Source organism: Cebus imitator, unplaced genomic scaffold, assembly GCF_001604975.1.
Source record: "Cebus imitator isolate Cc_AM_T3 unplaced genomic scaffold, Cebus_imitator-1.0 Scaffold387, whole genome shotgun sequence".
NCBI lineage: Eukaryota > Metazoa > Chordata > Mammalia > Primates > Cebidae > Cebus > Cebus imitator.
Genome location: NW_016107702.1, coordinates 551,540 through 576,294, shown reverse-complemented (window position 1 = coordinate 576,294; position 24,755 = coordinate 551,540). Strand labels below are relative to the sequence as shown.

Sequence of the window (24,755 nt, the reverse complement as noted above, 5' to 3'; positions counted from 1 at the left end):
CAAAAAAATTAGCTGGGCATGGTGGCGCGTGCCTGTAATCCCAGCTACTCAGGAGGCTGAGGCAGGAGAATTGCCTGAACCCAGGAGGCAGAGGTTGCGGTGAGCTGAGATGGCGCCATTGCACTCCAGCCTGGGTAACAAGAGCGAAACTCCGTCTCAAGAAAGAAAAAAAAAAATTAACCTGGATCCAGTAATACTACACCTGGGTATTTCCCCTAGAGAAATGAGAACTTATATTCACACAAAAACCTGTACATGAATGTTTACAGCAGCTCTACTCGTAATAGCCCCAAACCAGAAACAACCCAATGTCTTTCACTGAGTTGAATGGTTAAACAATAAAATACTACTCAGCAATAAAAAGGGACAAGCTTGATATGTGCAATAACTTGGATGAACCTCAAAGGCATGCTAAGAAAAAGAAGCCAGTCTTGAAAGATTACATACTCTATGGCTCCACGTGTGTGACATTGTCAAAAAGACAAAACTATAGGATGCCCAGCAAGGGTTGAGCGCAGACAGAGTATGACTCTATAAAGGGATAGCCTGAGGGAAATTTTTAGGGTGATAGAAATACTGTATGTCCTGTGGCTGTTAGCTAAATCTATATATGATCTATAATATCAGTAGAACAGTATGCCAAAACAAAAAAAGTTAATTTTACTGTGTGATAGTTTTTAAAAAGTCTGTAGTCACATTTAGGCCTTCTGAGGTCTGCTGAAGCAGAGGAGCGGGTTTGTAAGTTTGTGGGTTATGTTTGTTGAGTTTTTCCCTTTCTGTCCACCAGGCTCATGGTTGTGGCAGCATACAACTCCTAAGCAACCTAGAGGAGGCTGAAGGGAAAATCCAAATGTGTCAGCTGTCCCTTTTGCTAGGACCTCCAGGCAAAGATTTAGTAGCTGAAAAAATCCCGGACCCAAGGGAAAAATGAATGTAAAAGATCTGAGTATGGTTACATATACTTTGTAATGGCCAAATTAACCATGGTTTTTACCATGAAGTAAATGACTTCAATAGTGAACCAAAACCTCTAATTACCCATGGTTTTTACCTTTCAGTTCCCCACTCCCAGACTCCCTTCAAATGGGCTTCCCAGAAATGGCTCTTCTCTGCTTTCTCGCTATAGACCCCCCTTTTCCCCTGGGCCCCTCAAACCCCCCTCCAGTGTTTCTCTAAGTCATTTGCAGTCTCATATGAGAAGGCTAAGAATCTGAACACACACCATTGATCACATACCAAGCACTAACAGGTCGGAATTCATCTGGTGGATGCGAATCATTCCTGTGGGTTTTTTGTGATGAATGATACATCGATATAAGCCCTTGTCCTTGATCTGAAGGTTGTGAAGTCTCAGGGTCCAACTGTCTGGATCAAAACTTGTGCGGCCCATATACTTGGAATGAACGCTGTCAAATTTCTCTTTTCCTAAGTATACCTCATTCAGAACCAAGTTTTCCTGGTTCTGCCAAAAAACTACTAGCTCACTTAGGCTTAGGTTTTGAGAGTTTGCAAACTTGCATGGCAGGTCTGCAGTCTCATTGAAATAAGCTTGAATCTTCAGGGAATCAGCACCTAAAAAGGAAGGTTAAGGATTAGGAAGGGAGAAACAAGAGGAAAGGAAAAAAAAAAAAAACCCTTCATTTCTCTTTATCCAATACCCAAATACTATCTTATCAGTAGTGATCCTGAAGAACTAGATATTAAGCTCTGGAACTGTGCACACATGCCAGGCATCTGGAGATTCGAACCTTTGCCCTTGCTTCACTGATGACTAAATGTGTGGCCTTATACAAACCGCAATTATGAGCCTCAGTTTCCTCATCTGATTAATGAAGTGGTTGACTAAATGTTCTAAGGGTCTCTGTAGTACTATGGTTCTGTGAATTAAAATCCAGGACAGGGGAAACCAGACAACCCATCCACCCATCGGTTACCTTTCTATAACCTGAATTGTGACTCTCATCATTGCAGCCCTCCCCTCCCTATCCACTTATTCTTTGGTCTGCTATGGTGGAAAGATTGCTAATAATGATAATAAATTATAGCCTCCCTTTTATTATACTTCATTAGTTGTAGGATTACATTGAGTAACATCTTTGAAATTCAAATAATTCCCATTACAGAACTTCCCCCATCACTACTTCTCCCATGGCCAGCACTCCCAAGGATATCAAATGATTTAGAAATGACTTCAATAGTGAACTAAGGCCTGTATTCTCAGTGACCTCTCTAAGCTCTTTCAGAGATCAGAAAGAGAACTGGGAACATTTGATGGTTGTTTTTGGATTGCGGTGGTCAATGACCATTTAAGGCACGTGAGTGAAATGCTGGAAGTGAGTCATAGATGGGCAGGTGAGGATGTGCTTTGGGAGTATTGGGGAAGCCCCAGGCACCACAAGCTTTTTGTTCCCAGGATGCACTGACCCTGGACAATTTTTACAACCATGGGCATCATGCTGGAAAAGTTCAGAGAAAGGCTTTAGTCCTTGAAGGCACTTTGGGGTTTGTGGGAAGGATGTGGGCCACCCAACTCCTTAAATGTGATTGATCACAGGGTTTGTGTAGGACCTTTTCTAGGTTACAGAATTACTTGAGACTTGGCAAAAAAAAAAAAAGTAAGCAGTGGTGGGTGAGAAGTATGAGGGTGGAGAGTGGGAAGGCTGTTTCTTACTTAATATGAAGTTAGATGTCACCTTGGAGAGGAAGTTAGTGTAAATTCTAAATAAAATCTCATCATTCAGGATTTATGTGAAGGGATGTTGACATTGAGGAAGAAAGGGAGGAGATGGGTTGATGAGAGATGAGAGGAATTTCATTTGAAGAGTTCTTGGTGTGGGAGTAATTAAATTGATGTGATTTCTCTTGAAATAGGGAAGAAAAGAACAAATAACAGTGACTTATCAAATAACAATGCACTTATCAAACTGAACTGTGTACAGAGTGGCTCAGTTAGAACACATAATCGAAGGGTTGGTGGTGGTCTTGAACGCCAAGGGAAGCAGACAGCAGGCATCAGTGGGAGTTTGCACAAATCTGAATCACTCCTATTGCATTACACTCACTAGGACTCCGTGAAGCACTTAAAGAACTAAATGCACCATCTGTAGAGGATGCATATCTGTACTGGAGGGAGAAGGGAAATCTATATGGGTACGCTGACAGTGAAAGGGAGATCTAAGGAAGATTTAGTGTGTTTGTTGTGACAAGGCAAAACCTGAGGTTTCTGCGTCCTTTGCTGAGCTCTTAATGTAATGCAAGAGTGCCACCTACTGTTAAAGCTTCTAGCATTGTCTCTGGGAAACGCTGGTTTTAGTCTAACTTGCCATATTATAGAGGACAGGTGACCTCATGGAGAAACTAAACATACAGTTAAAATACTGCCAATTAACAGTCAATGTTACGTTATTACTCAGCTGTCAATTGTGCCTTCTGGATCTGGAAATGACTTCATCTTTAGCTTCTTCTGTCTTCCTGATTTACATTTTATTTTATTTATTTTATTTTTCTGTAGAGCCTCACAGTATCTTCTTTCCTTCCCATCGACTCTCTCTACTCACAGGCCAGTCCAACTCCATTGACCCAGGTCCCTTCTCCCAAAGATTACAATGACTTTCTCTTCCACTCATCGAATGCTCCCTTTCTCACCTACCAACTGAAAGTGTGATGTATGGACCAATGAGATTCACGTCACCTGTGGGCTGGTCTGAAACACAGAATCTCTGGCCCCACCCAAGGCCTACTGATTCAGAACCTGCATTTTAACAAGAGCTGTAGTTTGAGCAGCTGCTGTAAAGAATCTCTGCCTCTGTCTCCAGAGTGGATCACAGAAAATAACAGAAAAAAATTTTCTCCATCCGTCCCTCCCCAGACTCCCTCTCCTCCCTGTGGGGTGGAAATCACTCTGAAATCCATTCTGAGTGGAACTGAAAGTATTTTGCAATTTATACTCCATAGCACCTCACCAACCACTGGCTCCCATGATCTCACGCAGAGCTAGGCATGGGGGATGCTGCTAATCCTCTCTCTGACTAAATGGGGAAAGTTTGGCTCAAGGTCTGTGTTCACCAACTGGCTTCAGGCCTTCCCTTTTACGCCCCAGACCTCAAGCTGCATAGCAACTGGACTCACTGGGACTCCATACGTGGGTAAGCATTGAGAATCTCTCCCTTCCCCAGCACTTCAGTAAGAGGAATGGTTGAAGTCTAGTTACAATGGATTTCTATGATGTCAGGGAAACGGCACTCAAGAATCCAGCTAGACCTTCCTAATCAGCTGAAGGAGTTTGTTTCAAAGTATAATTAAGAAATTCCTGAATAATATACTCTACTGTTGGAATACCACTCAAAAACCGTAGTTTGCTAACCTTATGAAGTCTCTGACCCTACTGGGACTTCGGTCTTCCCTGACTACTATTGCCAAATGCATATCTTACATATTTAAGAATTATCTCTTCTTTATATTCCTATGCTTATCTGTACTCAAAAATTTCCTTCTTTTACTAAACTTCCTCCAGAGTTTACTTGGCCCTCTGGAAGCCTCATTCCATTAATTACAAGGAAACTCTCCCACATCTTTAACCTCTTCATTGACTGTTTCCCCTGAGGTTATTATTTCAGTGAAATCTGGCTCTACCCAAAAGAAGCCACCTGCCCTTCCCAGCTACTGTTTGTTTTATCACATGTCATGGGGACTTTGAGGAACACCCTCCCCTTTTGAGGTGTCTGCCTCTTTCACTGCTGTTAGTTACTAAATCACTAACCCCCTGCTCAGTGAGGATTTAGGCATTAGATGCAAGGTCTTGCCAACAATTTGGGTGACTTCTTCATGAATGAGTCTAACAACCTTGCCTCAGATTTCTTTGATTTTGTCAACTCCACAGGTCTTCCCCCACAGACTATTTCAGCAGCTGCCCCCTACCCTCTTGTGATATAACCCTGAACCTTTTCACCTGGAGCAACTCAGTCCCTAGAATCTTAATCTCAAGATACCCATCTCTGTCTGCAACCTCCTATTCATCCAGGTTTTGCTCTTGCTTACTCCTACATCTGTTGTTCAACTTCGTCAAGACCTCAGATGTATACAGTGTGGACCCTATATTGCAGTGTTTGCCACAAGAACTTTTAGTGATAATGAAAATGCTCTATCTCTGTGCTGAATAATATGATAGCCACCAGCCCCTGTGGCTACTGAGCAATTGATACGTAGCTAGTATGACTGAGAAACTGAATTTTTAAAACTTATTTAATTTTAATTAATTGAAATTTAAATAGTCACATATGACTAGTGCTTATTATATTGGACAATGCAACAATAGTATGTTTTTGTAATTATTCCTTGTTATAACTTCAATAAGCATACCCCTTTGTCTCTATAGAATTTACCCTGGGGACACTCTACTTTTGGTCTACATATCTGTTCTTACAATTGAGCAATTGAGCACTTCTGGGGGAAATTATTCAACTGTGCAGACATTACAAATCTGTAGTGTCCAGTCTCACTTCACTTGGCTTCCAGGCTGTTCGCCTGGTTCACCACAGTTACTTCAAACACAAGCCCTCTGCTACTGCTTTTAGTTTCTCTTTCCCTTGGAGTCAAACTCCCTGAAAGAGTAAGTAGCAATTGCAGCCTTCAGTCCCGGCCTCCCACCCCCACCTCTCTACTGACAAAGGTCACTGGTGATGTCCCAACATGGCCAAGGCTGGGGCTCTTTTCAGACCTCATCTCATTTGACCACTCTGTCAAATATAACAGTGGTGGCAACTCTCCTTATTGAAATGTTCTATTCTTTCCCAATCTCTGACTTCCTCATTACTTTTCTCAGATCACTTTTTAATTTTGGTCATCTTGAGTGCATGTTTTTGGTCTTCTTAGTCTCCATACTTTCCCTGGTTTTTCTCCTCTAGTCCCATGGATTCAACTGTCAAGTATAAGCTACTAACTCCCAGGTGCTTATTGCCTGCCGATAATTTTCACTAGAGTTTCAGATACCTGTATCCAACTTCCTGCTGGATTCCTCCTTCTAGATAGCAACAGGTACTCTCTTCCTCCCCTTCAGCCTTCCTCTCCTCTATGTCAAGGAATGCTTCCCTGTTTAGGAATGGTTCCCAGACAACCCTCTTCTGTCTGCAATCATCTAAACCATCTGTATAACCAAGACGAATCATCTATATACCCAAAATACCCAAGATAAACTCTGCGCAAGTGTGTCTGATGAGATCTAGAACTACTATAGTCAGAGCTGAACTCCAATATGTTAGGAAAAGCGTGGGGGAGACTAATGTAATCGGCTCCTAATTCATCTGCCTGCTTTGTCCTTGTCCCTAAGTCTAGTCCCTCAAGCCAAAATGAGCACTTAAAAATACATCTCTAGTCACACAATTCTCCTGTTCAGAAGCCTCCAATGCCTTCCCAACATACTGAAAATTGTATCCAGATCCCTTCCCCTCACACTGAGAACTACATCCAAAGTCCTTCTGCTGGCCTCACAAGACCTCACATAATTGGGTCTCCAGGACCTATGAGACCTCTTTCCCTCACTCTACCCCAGCCACACTGTCTCCCTTGCCATTCCTCCAAAAGATCACACACTCTTTCTCAGCCCTTTTCTCATGTTGTTCCCTCTGTCTGGAAGGTTCTTCTTCCAGACAGTCTCACAGTTACTCCTTCACTTCATGTAGGTCTTTCTGTAAGTGCTACCTCCCAGGGAGATTTCTCTGACCATTCTCTTGAAGATAGCATCCTTGGCACTCTGTCCCTAATGCTGACTTATTCTTTGTTGTGGTACTTATTATGACATGACATGATGTGGTATGTTTAGTTATTGTCTGTCTCTCCTGCGAGGTCTGGCTTCTGGTTAAAATCATATGTGTCATTTTTCAGACCTGAACACAGGCAATTAAAGAGGCTTGATTTGACAAGCCTCACTGAGGAATTTGCCCTTTCCACACCAGACTTGGTGCACAGTCAGTACATGGCAGTGTCTGAAGGGGGTTGCAATCAAGATCTCAGCCTCCTGCCAGTTATGCCTTTTCACATACTTGCAATCTTAGCCCAGGCACCCTCATTCTTAGATCCCTTTATCTGAGGCTCTGCGGTGAGGTCTTCAGGCACCTCCGCTGAAGCCTCCTCATCATAGAGAAGACACTTTTCCCCACTCGGACTCAATACCCAGCATTTTCCCACTCCAGCCTTGAACACTGTTCCCCACTCTGACTCAGTACCTAGTACTTTTCCACTGCTAGCCCTGAAGACACTGTTCCCCACTCTGACTCAATACCTTGTACGTTTCCACTCCTAGCCCTCTCACCTCATTTTACACCGTGAATTCTCCCCATCCTTGGATCCCTCTATCCCCAGGTCCATAAAACTGCCAGAGCGTTTCATTTAGGGCTTCCTCAGCAGTGAGACAATCTCCTAAGTCTGCACTGATTTACCTGACCCTCGACTGATATATCATTCTATAGAGGGAAATGGAACAGGGAAACTCTGCCCTTCCTCCCATTTTAGCCTCTTGATTATACCATTGCAGTAAGAGATTAAAAGTTAACCATTTCATTTCTGTTCTGCTGCTATAGTCGTCTCCTCTGACACCTGACAACTCAGCTCTCTCACTCCCAGCTCAGCTGAGGACCTGACATCTCCCATTAGAATAAACTCCATGACAGCAGGGGCTTTGTCACTTTTCCTCACTGTGACATTTCCAGTACCTGCAATTGTCCCTTACAAATATAAAGCATTCAATAAGTAATTGTTGAAAAAATGAATGGGAAAATCTCAAGAATAACTAGGGAAATGCAATTTAAACCTTAATGAGAAATCATTCTTTTTGCCCATCTGATCAGCATGTATTAAAAAATACTGGTAATACCCAGTACCCATGAGAGTCTTGGGGAAATGGGTCCTCTCGTGTACTGCTGGTAAAATTCTAAATTAGTACAACCTTACAACCTTTTTGGAGGACAGTTGGTAATATGTAAGAAAATTAATTATGGGCTTAAGCACTGAATGAGCAATTCATTCTAAAAAAAGATACATGTGCACAAAATTAGAGGTGTACAGATATTCATTGTTTATAAGAACAATACACTGCACATAAGTTAAATGATTTAACAAATAATGATAGATCCATATAAAGGAATGCCAGGGGCTGTGAAACAGAATGCTATAGGGCAGTCCACCATTATAACTAAGAGTATGGATTCTGGTAGGCATGAGTACAATCTCAGCTCAACTACCTGTGTTACTGTGGGCAAATTACTTCACTCCCCTGTGTCTCAGTTTCCTCTAGTGAAAAACAGGAACAATAATGGTACCTACATCATAGGTTTATTGTGAGGATTAAAAGAATGAATATTTGAGTCAGTACTGGGGCAAATACTGGCCTGCGGTAAGCATTAATTGAGTTACTTTATTTATTTATTTTTAACATTACTAGTAATAACAGAGAACAATGTCTATCAACATAAAATTAATAATTTATAGATAAATTTACTCAAAAAAGGGTTTTTAAGTATATTTAGGATACTAAAAAAATATTTGAAATAACATCAAAATGTACAAAAAATATAAAACATAAAAATAGGTAGGCCATACCTATAACCCCAGCACTTTAAGAAGCTGAGATGAGAGAATCACTTAAAAGGAGCTCAGGACCAAGGACCAGCCTGGGCAATGAAGTTAGACCCCATCTCCTAAAAAAAAAAAAAAAAAGCTAGCCAGGCATGGTGGCATGCACTTATAGTCCTAGCTATTCAGGTGACTGAGGCAGAAACAGCTTTTGAGCCTGGGAATTAGAGGCTGCAGTAAGCTTTGATGGGACCACTGCACTCTAGCCTGGGTGACAGAGTTTTTTGCTTCCATAAACCTCAACAGCACTTCAGGGGCCAAGTTACCAGGTTACATATTTTGGAAATGGTATTAAAACTCCCTTCTCACAAAGGAAAAATAAGCCACATTCTCTCAAACTCTTGCTCCTTCCAAAAAAAAAAAAAAAAAGTCTGCTTGCCTTGGGAGCCTCTGTTCCCTGCCAATTTTACTGTTGCTCCCAAACAACCCTATACACTTCCTAGTCAGTGATTGTCTTTCAATAAATCAACTTGTCTGATTGCTTATTTTCTCTGGAACCCACTGAAAGCCCTACTAAAACAATCAACGAATTTGGGGGTAAGATACTCCCTACTAGATAACATACATGTATTTTTTAAAAACCTTGAAATGGCTTAACATAAAGGGGTGAATCCAACAGAACTATTAGGCTCCATGACAATTCTTTGGGAATGAGAGGTCTTAGATGTCTCTTCATCTCCAGGTGGTGGTTTTAATAAGGACTATCAATAACAGCAGGAAATGGGAACCTGCAAAAAATGTAGAAACCTGCAAAAAAATCTGGGGAAAATGGTGGAGGTTTCCACAGGATGAGAAATGAGGGTTTGTGCCAATCTTATATAAATCTTAAAGAGGGCTGAGTGTGGTGGCTCATGCCTATAATTCCAGCACTTTGGAAGGCCAAAGCAGGCAGATCACCTGAGATCAGGAGTTTGAGACCAGCCTGGCCAACATGGTGAAACCCCGTCTCTACTAAAAGTACAAAAATTAGCTGGGCTTGGTGACGGGCACCTGCAATCCCAGCTACTCGGGAGGCTGAGGCAGGAGAATTGCTTGCACCTGGGAGTTGGAGGTTGCAGTGAGCCAAGATCGTGCCATTGCACTTCAGCCTAGGCTACAGAGTGAGACTCCATCTCAAAAAAAAGAAAAAAAAAATTAAACTGAAGAACTAGAGGTGTTGTTCAAGAGAAGTGAGAAGGCTTAGGACCCAGAAAACCCTCAGACAAAAAGAGAGTAGTTACCAAAAGCCAAAGTGGAAAGACACTTCCTCTTGATGTGGGAGCTACTGATTTTTCAAAAACCTCTCTGACTCCTGCCTAAAAGTGTGATGGAAGTACCAGGACAGCGGCAAACAGAGCTTGACACTTAGAGGTGCCTCTGCAAGTGGCACTAGAAATTCCTTTCGCTTTATAAATACAATGCACAAATTGTAACCTAATTCTGCAAGACCACGGGTGCCCATTTCAGGCTTAAACTCTCATCCAATTTTAGCCTCAAGAGCAGGGGTAGTAAATATTACTGTGTCAAATTCCTGTGACAGAGGACACAAAATATAAGGGAGGAAAAGGTGAATTAGAATTATTTCACTGTACTGCTATTTCTATGCCATCAAATGAATTACTTAGCTCTACATTTTGGGGGTGGATTATCTGAGCCAATTGTAGCTCCTGTCTCCCTTTGGATGCCTGCCCTGTGGCTAGGTCACTGTTCACCAGCCAAGTAAGCAGATAGAGTTGTGCTCTGAGAAGAAAGGCGGATAGAATTCAAACTGATTTTTTCCTTTCTTTAAAGAAGAATAGAATCTAATTTGCTGTTGCTTTTCATCATGTGTTAATTATTGGCAATGTCGTTTTCTAATCTGTCATAGGCTTTCTATTCCACTTTAAATTTGTACAGCTAAAAATATAGTCACTTATTTTCTCACCACAATAAAACTTAAACAGTTACCATTTGGGGTTGTTGCTTTCAATATTGATAACTCTATTCTCAGGAGCTAAGAAGTTTCTAAGAAGTATCAGAGGCAAGTGACAGGCAAAAGTGACACCTGATCTCAGTTTTGATAGAGTGTCTCAGCTCTACTTTCTCATTTTCAGTGTGAAGAGTCAGAAAATTTGGTGAGAAACAGTGTTCCAGGTTAGTGTTTTCTGGAAATTTTTTTCTAGGGCATTTTTATTCTTTCTCTCCCAGATCATAAGAGGTGGTCTGGTCACTGTGATGAGAAGGGCTTGGGCCTAAGCTTTTGAGTCAACTGAGGTGTCACTGCTAGGTGTAGGTGATGGGGAGGATGCGCTGGAAGAACATGGATGAGGCAGAAGCTATATTACCCACCAAAGTTTTCAGGCCCCATGGAAGAAGTCTTACCGCTTATGCATCGTTTACCACAAGAGTAGGAGAGGAGTCAAGTGAACAAATACCAAATCTACACTGCTAAGTGTGAATCCAAGCTCTGCCACTTAGGAGCTGTGTTGATCTTGGGTAAATTGCTTAACCTCTTTGGGCTTTAGTGTCCACATCTTAAAATGGGAAATAATAACAAGACCTAAAGCAGAAAATTATTGTGAGGCCTAAATGAGTTAATATTCATAAGGTACTTAGAACAGTACCAAGCATACAGTAAGGGCTCTCTCTCTATATATGTATATATATACACATATATACAGTCATGTACTGCACGGCCACATTTTAGTCATATTCAGTGGTGGTCCCATAAGATTATAACACCATATTTTTACTGTATCTTTTCTATGCTTAGATATGTCCAGATATGCAAATACTTACCATTGTGTTACAACTGCCTATGACATTCAGCACAGTAACATGCTCTGCAGGCTTGTAGAAGAGAAACTGGCTGTGCCATGCAGCCTAGGTACGGAGCAGGCTACGCCATCTAGTTTTGTGTACAGACACTCTATGATGATCACACAATGACAAAATTGCCTAACAATGTGTTTCTCAGAACATACCCCTGTTGCTAAATGACTCATGACTGTATGTGCGTTTATGAAATAAATAAAATGATTCATGTGCGATGGCTCATGCATATAATTCCAGCACTTGGGGAGAATCGCTTGAATCCAGGTAATCGAGGCCACAGTGAGCTGTGATTGTGACACTGTACTCCAGCTTGGGTGACAAAGATGCTGTCTCAAAAAAATAATAAATAAATAAATAAGGGGTGGGGTGGGAAGGGAATCTTGCTGGATGTTTTCCAGAGTCTTGTCTTCTTCCCTTGCTCTCTGACACACACATATCTCCCACCTCCCCAGGAGCTAAGGTGGCAGGTCATGGGCCCTGGGGGTTGGAAGCTGCTGATGTTACCTAAGTCAGTGATCAGCTGGCATATCTACAGGCCTCACGCTCTAGGACTCCACAAACTCAAGGTGCTCAGCAGAAAACAGAAGTCCCAAAAGGCCAATCCCAGCCAATATAGATCTGAGGGAGTATCTCTTTGTAGTACCCTGACTCCTCATCAATCACAGCAGACATGGGGACAGTGGCCAAGGCCCTGGTGTGTGGCCATTTGGAGAAGGTGAACTCATGACTGGTGGCCTGTGGATGCTGTAGCCAAACTTCAGGTTCAGTTCACCTCCCTGACTGGGTGGCTTCCCTCTCAGGCCTGCAGGTGGAGAGAAGGAGCAGCAGGAAGGGGTGGGCCAGGAATAACTACAAGACACTGAGTCATAGGACACATGGCAGGGACCGCAGCCAACCTCCGTTTACAGATGAAGAAACTGAAACTCAAAGTGAAGCAGCAAACAGGGAAGATCTGAGTTTTCTGAGGCTGGATGCTATTAAAATTTTAAAGGGAGGTGGTGGATAGTTAAGAAAAAGAATGTAGAATTCAAATACAAAATGCCCCTGACTGCTAACACCACCAGACGGCAGGAGAACGGGATGGAGGGAAAAGTCGCAGAGGAAGGAGACAGCAGTCGTAACTTATTGTGGTTAGAATATCTTACTTATCCAAATTTTACCAAAGCATAAGACATGTGACCACACTGCTAGGGGGCCCTTCAGAGGGTCTTGAGGGGGATTTAGAAAGGGTTGTACAAATGTGGGGCTCTGAAGCTTCAGCTTCATTAGCTCCACTGTAAATCAGCTGATGCAATTAGCTGACAATCCGTAGTTGTCAGTAAGCACTGGCAACCATGATCTAAGTGCATGGGCTGTAGGGAAGGGCGTGGGAGAGGGTAGGGAAGGCAGGGACATGAAAACCAATGCTCCGTGTGAAGGGAGACTTTTGGAATCCCATTAGTTGTTTCCTAGGAGCCTGGCAATGCTAGAAACAGGGTCAGAAAAGACCAGAAGAGAATATGTGTGGAGCAGAAGAGTCAAGTCTCAGGGGCCTCAGTGCAGCAGCCTTCCCCCAGCCCCATGGGATGGGCCAAACTACCCTACTCTGAGAATCTAGGCTCACTGATGTGAGACTGCGGAGGAGGAGGAAGCACACGGGGGAGGGCTCCATCCCAGGCTGGGCCTGCCTGCCATCAACTGCTTTCAATCATAACACTTCCTTCTTCTCCAGGAAAGTCTTTTTTGCATGTGGTCTTGTACGACGCTCAGTAGAAAGTGAGTAAAACCCACCAAGTCAGCCCTGGGCTTGCAGTGGTCAGATTCATCAGGAGACAGTGAAAGGATTCCAGGACTTAACAAAGCTGAAAGTTTCTTACCAAAGATCAGGAGGGCCAACGCAAAGAGAATGGTACTCAGTCCCATAGTGCTAGAGTCAAAAAAGAAAAGATAAAATTTGATTAGAAAAGGAAACTGAAAACCGATGTTCACCAAAACGTGACCTGGAAGTGGAGCGTGGGATTCACTTGGGTTCATGGGTGTGCAGAGATAATGCTAGGGGTTCATCAAAGCCATTTCCTTTTGCTCTCAGCTCCATAAATAGGTCACATTTCGCAGCCTCCCCTGCAGTTAGATAGGCCATGAGATTGGCTTCTTGCCAATGGAATTGTGGGCAGAAAAGACATTTCTTCCGTATCTGGCTGCTAAAGTCTCCCTCTTTCCTCTCTTTCCTGCCCTCTTAGCAGCAGGTGATCCAGAGGAAAAGTACAAGGGCCTAGAAAATAGTAAAGTCTTACAATGGAAGGGACCTGGTTTGCTGCATAAACTAGTAAAGCAGCTCTCTACACCTTTCTGACAACTGATCTACATTGGATTGCAATATTAGCAAAAAAATAAACTTTTGGGGATTGATTATTGCAGTAGCTAGCATTATCTATCTTGACCAACACACAGGCATAATGGGGCAATCGGTGAGTGTTGTATTTGTGCTTAGAAATCAGCCTTCCTTTTGTTTTCCTGTGGTTCTCAAACTTTAATGTGAGTAAAAATCACCTGGAGAGTTTCCTGGGCCTCATCCACAGAAAGTCTGGCTTAGTAGGTTGGGATGAAACCCATGAATGTTTATGTTTAACAACATAAGGACCACACTTTGAGAGCAATTAACTTAATCCATGTGATGAAGCCAAGAAGAGGCCAGTGCTAAACGGTTGCCCTAGAAATCTACCCAATTTGCACTGAGTGGGACATAAGTTTGGCTTATAGCTTTCTAACAGCCAATGTAAAAAGGAAAGCCTAACCAGTGAATTAATTCACATGTCTGTCCACTAATTCATAGCTCTGTTGGTAAAAACAAATCAGTTCTTTCCAGGAAAAGATGCACAACTATTCTTGATCCAGTAGCAGAAATTTATTCCCCAGATGGTGTTGTTTAGAAGCCATTTGTGTTTCTTTCCTCCCTGCTCTCACTGCACCCAGTGCAGGGCACTGAGCTAGAAGCATCTGTTACGTTTTGTTTCCTTCTAGACTATACCTTTTCTTTTTTTAATAAATATTTTTGAATAGATCATACCTGTACATGGTACTAAATTTGAAAGGTAAAGGTGATAAATAATGGAAAGCAGGTCTTCCTCCCAGCCTTGTCCCCTAGCTGCCTAGTTTTCTTCCATAGATGTAACTGGCCTGATCATTGTTACACCAGTTTCTTGCCTCTACTTAAAGCTACTTTAGACAAAACTAAACAAAAAGATAGATCCATATTCTGTTTTCACTTTCTTTTTAAGCACAAATGGTAGCATACTATATACAGTTTTGCACACATATGATCACCTTGGAGATTATTCTGTATCAGCATGTATCCTCATGCTTACAGTTGCATATTAGTCTATTGTATTCCATTGGATGACAATAATATATTTCCAGACCGCTACTGATAGATACTAAGATTGTTTCCAAACTTTTGTTGCAATGGAAAATCTTGATTATATGCCATATCACATAGGTGGGAGTAAGCTATATTCCTATAAGTAGAATTGCTTGACCAAAGGGCCAAAGAATAGTTGCAAATTGTTCTCCCCTGAGATAATATGTTTATGTTCTGATCAACACAAGAGCGCTTATTTTCATGTGCCTTTTGTTAACATGTTTTCTAATTTGTAATCTTTAACAATAGGGAAGGGTGAAATTACATCATATAAGTTTTAGAAATTACTATTAGTTGTGGTAAATACACATAAAATTTGCTATCTTGACCTTTTGAGTGTACAGTGGTATCAAATACATTCATATTGCTGTGCAGTTATCACTATATCCATCTCCAGAACCCTTTTCATCTTGTAAGACTTAAGTCTCTATACCTGTTAAATCTCTATACCTGTTAAACAATAACTCCCCATTCTCTCCTCCTCTCAGCTCTTGACAACTGCCATTCCACCTTCTGTTTCCATGAATTTGACTGCTTGGGGTACAAGTAGACTCATACAGTATTTATCTTTTTGTGACTGGTTTATTTCACTTAGTATAATGTATTCAAGGGCCATCCACATTGTAGCATGTGTTTGAATTTTCTTTCTTTCTTAGACTAAATGATATTCCACTGTATGTATATACTACATACTACATTTTGTTTATCCATTCATCTGTTGATGAACACTGAGTTGCTTCCACCTTTTGGCTATTGCACATATTGCTTCTATGAACAAGGGTGTACCAACAACTCTTTAAGACCTTGCTTTCAGTTCTTTTGGGCATATATCCAGAAAGGGAATTGCTAGATCATGTGGTCATTTTATTTTTAATTTCCTGAGGAACTGCTACACTATTTTTCATAGTAGCTGCATCACTTTACATTCCCTTCAACAACTAGAACAAGACCTCCAATTTCTCCACATCCTTGCCAACACTTGTTCAACTCATATTCTATGATACGTAGGTTGCTGTTGGTGATTTAGTATAAGGAAGTTCATAGGAATCAGATAGAGAATTCTGTTCTCAGGCTCTACCCTTGTGTGATGTCAGCTTTGGCTCAACAGGTAATGCCCAAACTCTGAAATCTGTTGGCTGGAAGGGAAGGAGAGAGCAATCAGGAACCAGCCATTCAGCTCATACATGAAACACCTACTGTGCATTTCAGCAACTGAAAGTATTTGCAACTAGTCACAAAGCATTAATTTTCTATGTATAAAAGACCCTCTACAAATCAATAAGAAAAATAAGAAAAAGGCCAAAGACCCAAATTAAAAGCGGTCAAAACAAATGTGCAGATAGCATTTAGAAGTGGAAATAACTAATACATTTGAAAAGATGGTCATACTCAAAATTTAAAAATTCATTATAAAATGACAGTGAGAAACACTTCCTACTCATTAGGCTGGCTTCTATTAAAAAACAAAAACAAACAGAAAATTGAGGGCCCTTTGAATCTGAACTCCTACTTAATATAGGAATCTCTCATCGTTTGCAAACCAAAGACCATTATGTTTGACCTAAACAAAGATAATTTTTTTCTGGGGTGGCATGTCAAACAGGGACACAAATCAAATTATAGTTTACTATAAATTTAAAAAATCACCGTTCAAATAATTTCATGAAATCAGTATTGCTCTGAGGAATCTTTGACAAATGGCCCCTGTAATTCACACAGTGAGGAGAAGCCCTGACCCTCACAAGGAATCAGGACCATTTTTGACTTCCCGGTTTGCAAACTCTCACTTCCCCTGGGTTAGAAGCTGTTTCTCCTTATCTTCCTTCCGCCAATACTGGTTTTGTCCTCTGAAGCTACCCAGAGTAAGCCTAACACAGTTCTGGCCAAAATCCTTCAAGGATTTGGCGACGGCAATCACTTCTCTCCTCAAAATCCTGGATTTCCTTCCAGTAAGCTTCACTAATGTTAATTTGGAGACCACACACCATCCTAGAAAACACTCTGGACGCTTAGTTTATCAGTGACCCTGTTGCAATAGGATGCTAAAATACTCAAGATTACATGATTTTCTTTTATGAAGTATACATGCCCCATATGAAGAATTTCTCTCCACTCTAGCCATGATGTATATGTGTGAGGGTGTGGGCTGGGTTAGAAAGCCAGTCTCTCCAATGTCATTGGCTGTGAAGAAGAGTAGAAATGTCCCCACTCCCTCTGGAATGAAACCCCAACACAACCAGAAGCCAGAACTTTCTCCAGTGGGCCTGGAAAGTGGAAACTCTTGCCTTTGGAGGGAGAGAGCAAAATGGGGAATGGGAGAGGAAAGAACCTACGAATTTGTGGGGGGATTCTCTGAGAGGAGATTTCTGTCAGCTAAGCACAGAAGAAGGTCTATGAGGTGGGTGAACTAGTCAGAAACTTAAAAAGAGGAGCCTCCATGTAACATCTGGAGGCACATTCCAGAAACCAAGAAGAGGACCTGCCATAATCCACTTTCACTTACTTTATATGTCCGGCCCATCAGAGAACGTGAGTAAGATGTACTAAATGATTAATCGTACTGTTACTGCTCACAACAGGGTGAGGTTATTTGTCCCCATGTTATAGATGGAAGAATGGAGTCTCAGAGAGGTCACAGTACTTGACCTAGGCCATCCAGCTAGTAAACCGTACAGCTGAGATTTAAACCCATGCAGCCTCACTGTGTTTCTTTCACACTGGTGTAGCTCCTTTAAAAATGCCAACCAGCTTTTCCTCTGCCATGGGAGTTGGCAGAAAGGACTCTGAGCTATCCAGCCTTGGGGACACAGGGGAGCAGCACAGCCCAGGGCCAGGTGTGATGGTGGCTCCTGGAATCGAGAGGACACTCAGAGAGACAGACTGGGGAGGGCAGAAAAGGGGCCCAAAAGCATCCCTTTGCATCAAGAGAGATTCTTTCCTGAGCTGCTGTTCATTTCGCAAACACTGCTTGAATACCCACTGTGCGCCAGGTACAGAGATCTCTTCCCTGCTCTAAGCTGGACAGGCATCAGCTTCCCAGCCTGGGCTTAGGTTTTAGGTGCACACTACAGTGCTCCATCTAAGCCACACCTAGAAGAGCTCTGGGGAAATATGACTACTTGGGCAGAAAAAGAAGGAACAGAGAAAGGGTGTCTTTGTGTCTGAGGTCTGAAAGAGCATGTGGGCTCTTATTCAGGCAAAAGGCAGGATGAGGAGAGGTGGGTGGTGGCAGCCAGAAATGGGGTGGGACAGGGGAGTGCAGAGAGGATGAAACGGGAAGTGAGAGGAGGGGCCCGCGGTAGACGTTGGAGAGCAACAAGGAAAAAGATTGCTTATTTCACAACCTTGTCTAAAATATTAGTGGTAACTGGAGTATCAGGAAAAATGCTGAGAAGTTTGTTGGTGCCTCAGAAGGTTATTTATTGAGGTAGTCTTCAAGGCAAACGTTTGCTACGTCTACTCAGTGTCAGACTTATTCTAGAGGTTGAGGGGGTGTAAAGAGTGTCCACAAATAACTACAAGGCAGGCTCCAGAGCCAGTGTGGAAGGCGGTAGATAGTCCTTGGCTTCTCCTAAGGCATACAAGAGTTCTTGCCCTGCGCAAAGCAGGGGACACCACAGCCTCTGTGGAGGAAGAATTAGGTTGGCTTCAGCCAAGCAGTAGTCAGGGCCCAGCTCACTGCCTTCTGCCAGTTCATACTTGTGGTTGGACAAGCCAGGCCTGCTGGACTAGCACATCATCAGCTCGGTGAGAGAAGGGTGTAGTTCGGTCCAACACCAGCTGCCTGGGGCCTTGGCTTGCCTCTGGGTGTGACATGCTGTGCTGCGTTACTTCTCAGAGCACCAGGACCTGAAGCTATATGTTTGCAGCAGCTATTACTACCTTTGAGATACTGGGAGGAGTAGGATAGACTTATTTCCTTTTTTATAAAGTTTCTGAACTTCCAAATAAGAAGGTTACTGGGAATCAAATGTATCTGAATTTTGACAAGGCTTCAGACAGAGTATCTCATGATATACTTGAGAGCAATATGGAGAAACGTGGGATTAATCTTGATACAGTTATTACTCATTCATTCATTGGTTATTGCTTCATTCATTCATTCGTTTCTTCCATAAATATTTATTGAACCAGGCATTGCATTTGGTGCTAGGAATATAATGAACAAAACCAGAAATAGTTCCTCTTCATGTGGTTGCCTCAGTTTAGTAGAAAAGCAAGATAGTGATCAAGTAATCACACAAAGAAATGTAAAGCTAGCTATGACAAGTGCTACAAAAGAGACGTTTGTGGTACTTTGACAGCCTATAACAGGACCAGCCTAAACTGAGATTTGAAGAATGATATGGTAGATTAAAGATAAACACATATTCTTGGCTACTCTTCCTCCCATGAAGAGATGGAGTCTGATTTCTTCTCCTTGAATCTGGGGTAGCCTAAGTGACTTGTTTGACCGTAGAATGGAGTACAAGTGATATTCTTCGAGAGCTAGTCATAAGAAGCCTTGCAGCTTCTACCTGTCTGTCTTGGAGTACATTTTCTGGAGTTCTGAGCCACCATGTAAGATGGCCCATTACCTTGAGGCCATGATGCTGGTGAGGCATGTGTAGTGGTTTGGGTCAATGGTCCCAGCTGAGCCTTCCAGCCATCTCTGCCAAGTCACGAGACATATGAATAAAATCTTGGATCTTCTAGATCAGGGGTCAGCAAATTACAGCCTACAGGCCAAATCTGGCTACCACCCATTTTTATTAATAGTTGTACTGGAACACAGCCATGTCTATTGTAAATTATTATCTATGGCTACTTATGTACTACAATGGCAGAATCGAACAGTTATGATGAGACCACATGGCCTGCAAAGCTGAAAACATTTTCTATGTGGCCTTTCATAGGAAAAAACTGCTTGACCCATGCTCTGGATCAGCACTGTCCAATTAGAATATAATACAAGCCACAATTACAAGCCACAGATATAATTTGAAAATTTCTACTAGTCACATTAAAGAAATTAAAAAGAAATAGGTAACATTAATTTTAATAACATTTTGTTTGATCTAATATATCTGAAATATTATAATTTCAACATGTAATCAGAATAAAAATTATTAATGGATATTTTAAATTTTTTGAGGGGGATACAAAATCTTCAAGAATCATGTGGGTGGTTTATAGTTACAGCACATCTCAATGAGAACTAACCTCATTTCAAACGATCGGTGGCTACCGAACTAGACAGTGCATCTCCAGATCAGCCCATCCGTCAGCTTAATAACATCAGGTGATATCAGTTGATGGCACAGAAAAATTAATAAGGAACAGAAAAATCAGCCAAGGCCTGCTGAAATTCCTGACCCCAAACATTGTGAGAGAGGGTAAAGGATTCATTGTTCTAATCTGCTAAGTTTGGCGGCAGTTTGTAATGTACCAATGGGGAAACAGAACAGATTGAATAGGTAGGTGCTAAGTAGGTGAAGGCCTGGGGAGTTGACAGGAGAATGCTAGGCAAGGGTAACAGCATATGCAAAGGCACTGAGGCAGGAAGGCACAGGAGAGAAGGTATGAGGAGGTCTCTGTGGCCAAAATGAAGAGACAGATGGAAGACAAGGCTGAAGAGGTGAGCAGGGGCCAGAGCACACTTGTCTTATGGGTCAGTTGAAGATTTTGGTCTTTATATGTGTACCACAGAAGAAATTAGAGCTGAGAGTGACATCATCAGATTTGCATTTTGAAAAAATGACCATGGTTTCTGTGTAGCATCTTCTTTCAAGAAGATGGCTTTTTGGTCTGGGATAGTAGCAGCAGAAGTAGGGGGAAAGTGGATAGATCAAGAAATATTTAGAATTATAATTAACAGGATATGATGATAGATAAATAGGGGAAATGAAGACAAAGTATTGATTGATTTATTCATTTATTCATTTGACTTAGCAACTGAGTGTCAAGAATCATTCTTGTCTAAAAGACTGATCCCACAGTGGATGCTACAGGACTCAGCGTTTTACTATTTCACTTTCACATATTTAGTAAAACTAGTAATAAAAGCAACAGAAATTAAACTGCTGTGCAGATGGCACAAAACGAGACAGATAGCTCAAAACTTGGTTAGCTGAATTAATATTCATAAAGCCTGAAAAGAGAGACTAATACTAACATGATGGGTCCCCTGAGGGTAAGTGTAAGAATCTGGACTTAAGTTTTGAAATAACAACTGTGTAAGACGAAGAAGCAGATACAGGAGAAATAGTCTACCCATAGTAAACACAAAAATCACATAAATGTTAGTGTGGCATGGCTAACTAAAATTTCATCTAATTCTAGTGTAGAATTCATTCACTGAACTCTGTGCTAATCAGACCACATCGCTTGTGGTATCACGTTCAGCGAGGTCAGTTATACTTGAATGACACTGACAAATTCAGTTTATCGAGGGGAAGGGCAGCAAGGTTCACTAGTGAATAAGGAAATTACGTCAAACAAAGAACAACTAAAAGGACTAGAGTAATGAACCTGAAGATGCTTAAAAATATTGCAAGTTCATGCTGGCCGTCTGCAAATATTAAATGCCCTTCCATGGGAGGATACATACACTGTTGCTGAAGGGCAAGTAGTTCTAATAATTAGAAGTCACAGGGAGCCAGATTTCAGCTCCAGATGACGGAAAACTTTTAATAGGGAGCTACAACCAATGAATAGATTTTCTTATGAGGTGATAAGCTCCCTTCACCAGTACCATTCAAACCAAAGTGAGGATAATCACACAGAAGAGACAGGAGAATCTTGAATTGAGTGGGTGGTTGAACTCCATAACTTTTCAGTTCACCTCTAAGATTCTCATTACACTTCCAGGAATAAAGAGAAATAAAGGAGAACACACGGACACTTCATCTCTCTCACCCTGAGTTAGTTCCTCTCATTTTTAACATAGTAGACAACATGGTACATTTAAAAGATCCCTGTCTGTGTAGAGTCTGCTGAGCTGGCTACAAGTGATCCAGGGCTTCAGAAGACATGGAGAATAGCAAGCACTCCTATAGCTTGGAAGGGTTGTGTAAAGGTGGTAATATTTGAACTGATCTTTGACAGGTGATTCAGACTTAGTCTCAGAAGTGTAGTCTGGTAGCGGGAACAAAGTGAGCCAGGCATGTTAGTACTTGCAAGGGTCGGTTTCTGTTATAGCAGTTGAGGCTCCACCCAGTATTGGCTCTAAGTAAATCAGTCCACTCATTCTGATACTCCCACTCATGAGGGCCTGAGCCACCACACTGTTTAACAGTCTTTCTCTGAGAATTGCTGTCTTTTTTGTAAAAAAACAAAACAAAACAAACAAACAAAAAAAACATTAACAATTGTTAATTTCCTAGAACTCAATGTGGTAGCTATCGGCCTCTGTCCTTGAAAGGCTTTGCAAGGTTTGCATAATTCTTCCCAAGACAGGCTCCTGATAATTTATAACCTGCATCCGAATCATCTGTTTAATGGGCCTCAAAGAGCTGCTGCTTCCTAAAGAATCACTTTAGGGCTGATTGAGTTTCACTGGACAAATATTTCAACCGTATAATTGATACATGCATACATGCACAAACGTAAAAATATCAAGCATGGCCCTATGTTCGATGATTTTCATTGGTATAGCATTCTTTAGCAACTTTCTGAGACACAATCAAACATAACAATTTTTAAGGACACATGGAAATGGAGGAGTGACCATGGAATTTTTATAGGACAATAAGAAAAACTGACTGGACTACAGCAGAAGTTGACTTTGGACAAATAATGGGAAATTAGTTTCTGTAAATAGAGCAAGGAGATCAAAATAGCTTAATAGGATACGGAAAGTCAAATAAGGAATTTATATTTAATTTAACAGAAAATTGAAAGTTTGGAATTAATAATTTAGGAGCAGAAAAATGATGTAATGACAGCTTAAAGAAAATAAGCCTGTCAAGAGGTGAGGGCTGGTATCAGGGTCATCAAGAAAGCCGGCATTATAGGCTTATAGATTTGAGATGGCAAACCTGAAGCAATAAAGGGGCAGTGCACATGATGAGGAAGGGATGGGTGTGAGGGCTGCCTCGATGGAATATGAACACTTCCTGGCGTCTGGTGGACAGAGGAGATGACTGGAGTTGGAGACATCCTCTGTCCTGAGCTCTGTTTTCCTCAAGCTCCCACCAGCCACGTCTCCTTCTAGCTCAGGCTGGATTGCATGTCTGATTTGGTTTCCAGTCTCTCCTTGGAGCAAGTCCCCCTTATCCCCCATTTGTGGAGAATTTCCTGATCTAATGCTTGTTTTCTTTCATGAGTTATTCTTTCCGACAGTCATTTGGGAGCACAGTGTTTCTACATAGACAAGGGTGCATAGGTACAGAGAAGAAATGTCTATCCAGATTAAGAAGGAGCAGAGGGTGCTTTTATCCACTTTCCAATATTGTAGGGAGCTGAAGCATTAAAATGAAGAGTACGTTACCCTCACTGGCCTAGAAGAAGGGGCATAGCATGGCAATAGCATTTAGCTTTTCCAGTCCCCCAAGAGCAAATTTGTGTATAAGACATACACCTGGTTCTCCTAGTTGTATCTGGAATCAAGACTTTCTGAGTCAAGGAGCACCCCCTTTTCAAACTATTGATGAATTTGTAAATGATTTTTTTGTTTGTTTGTTTCCTTTTGGCCAAAAAGGTAAGGATCATGCAAAGTTTCTCAGGTGCTTCTCCTAGTCTGTGCTCTTCCACTCGAAGGCTCTGCCTCGCAGGAATGAGGCTCACAGAACTCACTGAAAGGGAGCCATGTCCATCCTGGCCCCCTAAGGTAGCCCGATTCTTGTTTTCTCAGAGACAGCATCAAGGTCGAAGAGAGGAAGCCAGTGTTTCAAGGACACAACCTGAGGGGCCTTCTCTGTTCCACGCACCAGGCCTACCCTGCTGCTTGGAATTCCCACATTACTCATTCCTTGGGCTAAGGCATTTTTTGAAAGCCCCTGTTAAAATGCAAATGCTAGCTGGAAGGGAGATTTTTTTTAAGCTATTAGAAATTAGGTTCAAGTTAATTTCTCTAAATAGGAAATGGAACTCAGAAAGGAATTTCAGCCATCCACGAATAAAGGAAGACTAATAGGGAATGCGATACTTCCCAGTGTTGAGGTCTCAGGGCAGTGATGGGGAGACGGAAAGTGCTGAAGACACACTTTTCTTCCTCCACACATGTTCAAAATGGCGCCTATTTCTCAAACCTCAGCCCGAGTGTAAGCCAATATACAGTTCAGAAACAACACTGTACAGGAGATGAGAAGAGAGATAGGGGCCCATAAAGGGCTGTGTGCTCAGTATATGGCCCTATCCTTTCTCCCACCTCACAAATACTCTTACCTGCCTGGCCATGAAAGGTGGATTGCCCACACTAGAATGGACTCTGGAGAACTGCCCAGGGACCACTCCACCACCCTCCCTGCTTGCTTTTGCTCTAGTTTTATCTCTTTGAAGCTTCAATCTCCTGACCTACGGACCCCTAACCTCAACTCCCACCTCAATCCGATTTTTGAAACATGGTATTTGAACCTTGATTTTCTCCCGAAGAATCTGGCTTGGCTCATCTCTTCATCTTTCATGTTTTCTCTCCACCCACCCTAGCCTCAACTCCATAAAATGCCATCCTCACCTCCACCCAGGAAGGGGGCACATGAAATCCAAGAATAATAGACTAACCAAAATATCAAATGCAAAGACTTAGTAATTAATCAGCTAACACAGTCACACAGAACAATTTCCTTCTCTTTAAGTTACCATTGCTACATAGTCATGTCTAGTGTGATTAATCTAATATGATTTCCCCACTAGGCTAGAAACCAAAAGTATAGCTTCACCTTATGTCTTTTATGCTCCCTGTTAAATCTCTAGTACTTGGAACATAGCAAGCACTTAGTAAGTATATTAGGAATACATA

General features: G+C 41.9%; 1 protein-coding gene across 2 annotated transcripts in view; it reads right to left on the bottom strand.

Annotated features, from left to right (window-relative positions):
- CD86 (CD86 molecule) overlaps positions 1 to 24,755 on the bottom strand; it is a 66,516-nt gene that overhangs the window by 16,916 nt on the left and 24,845 nt on the right. For both annotated transcript variants that reach the window (XM_017508167.2, XM_017508166.2), the window contains exons 2-3: positions 13,275 to 13,324; positions 1,237 to 1,572 (exon numbers count right to left, since the gene is read on the bottom strand). In XM_017508167.2, coding sequence (XP_017363656.1) covers positions 1,237 to 1,572; positions 13,275 to 13,324 — 386 coding nt within the window. The remainder of the gene's footprint in view (positions 1 to 1,236; positions 1,573 to 13,274; positions 13,325 to 24,755) is intronic.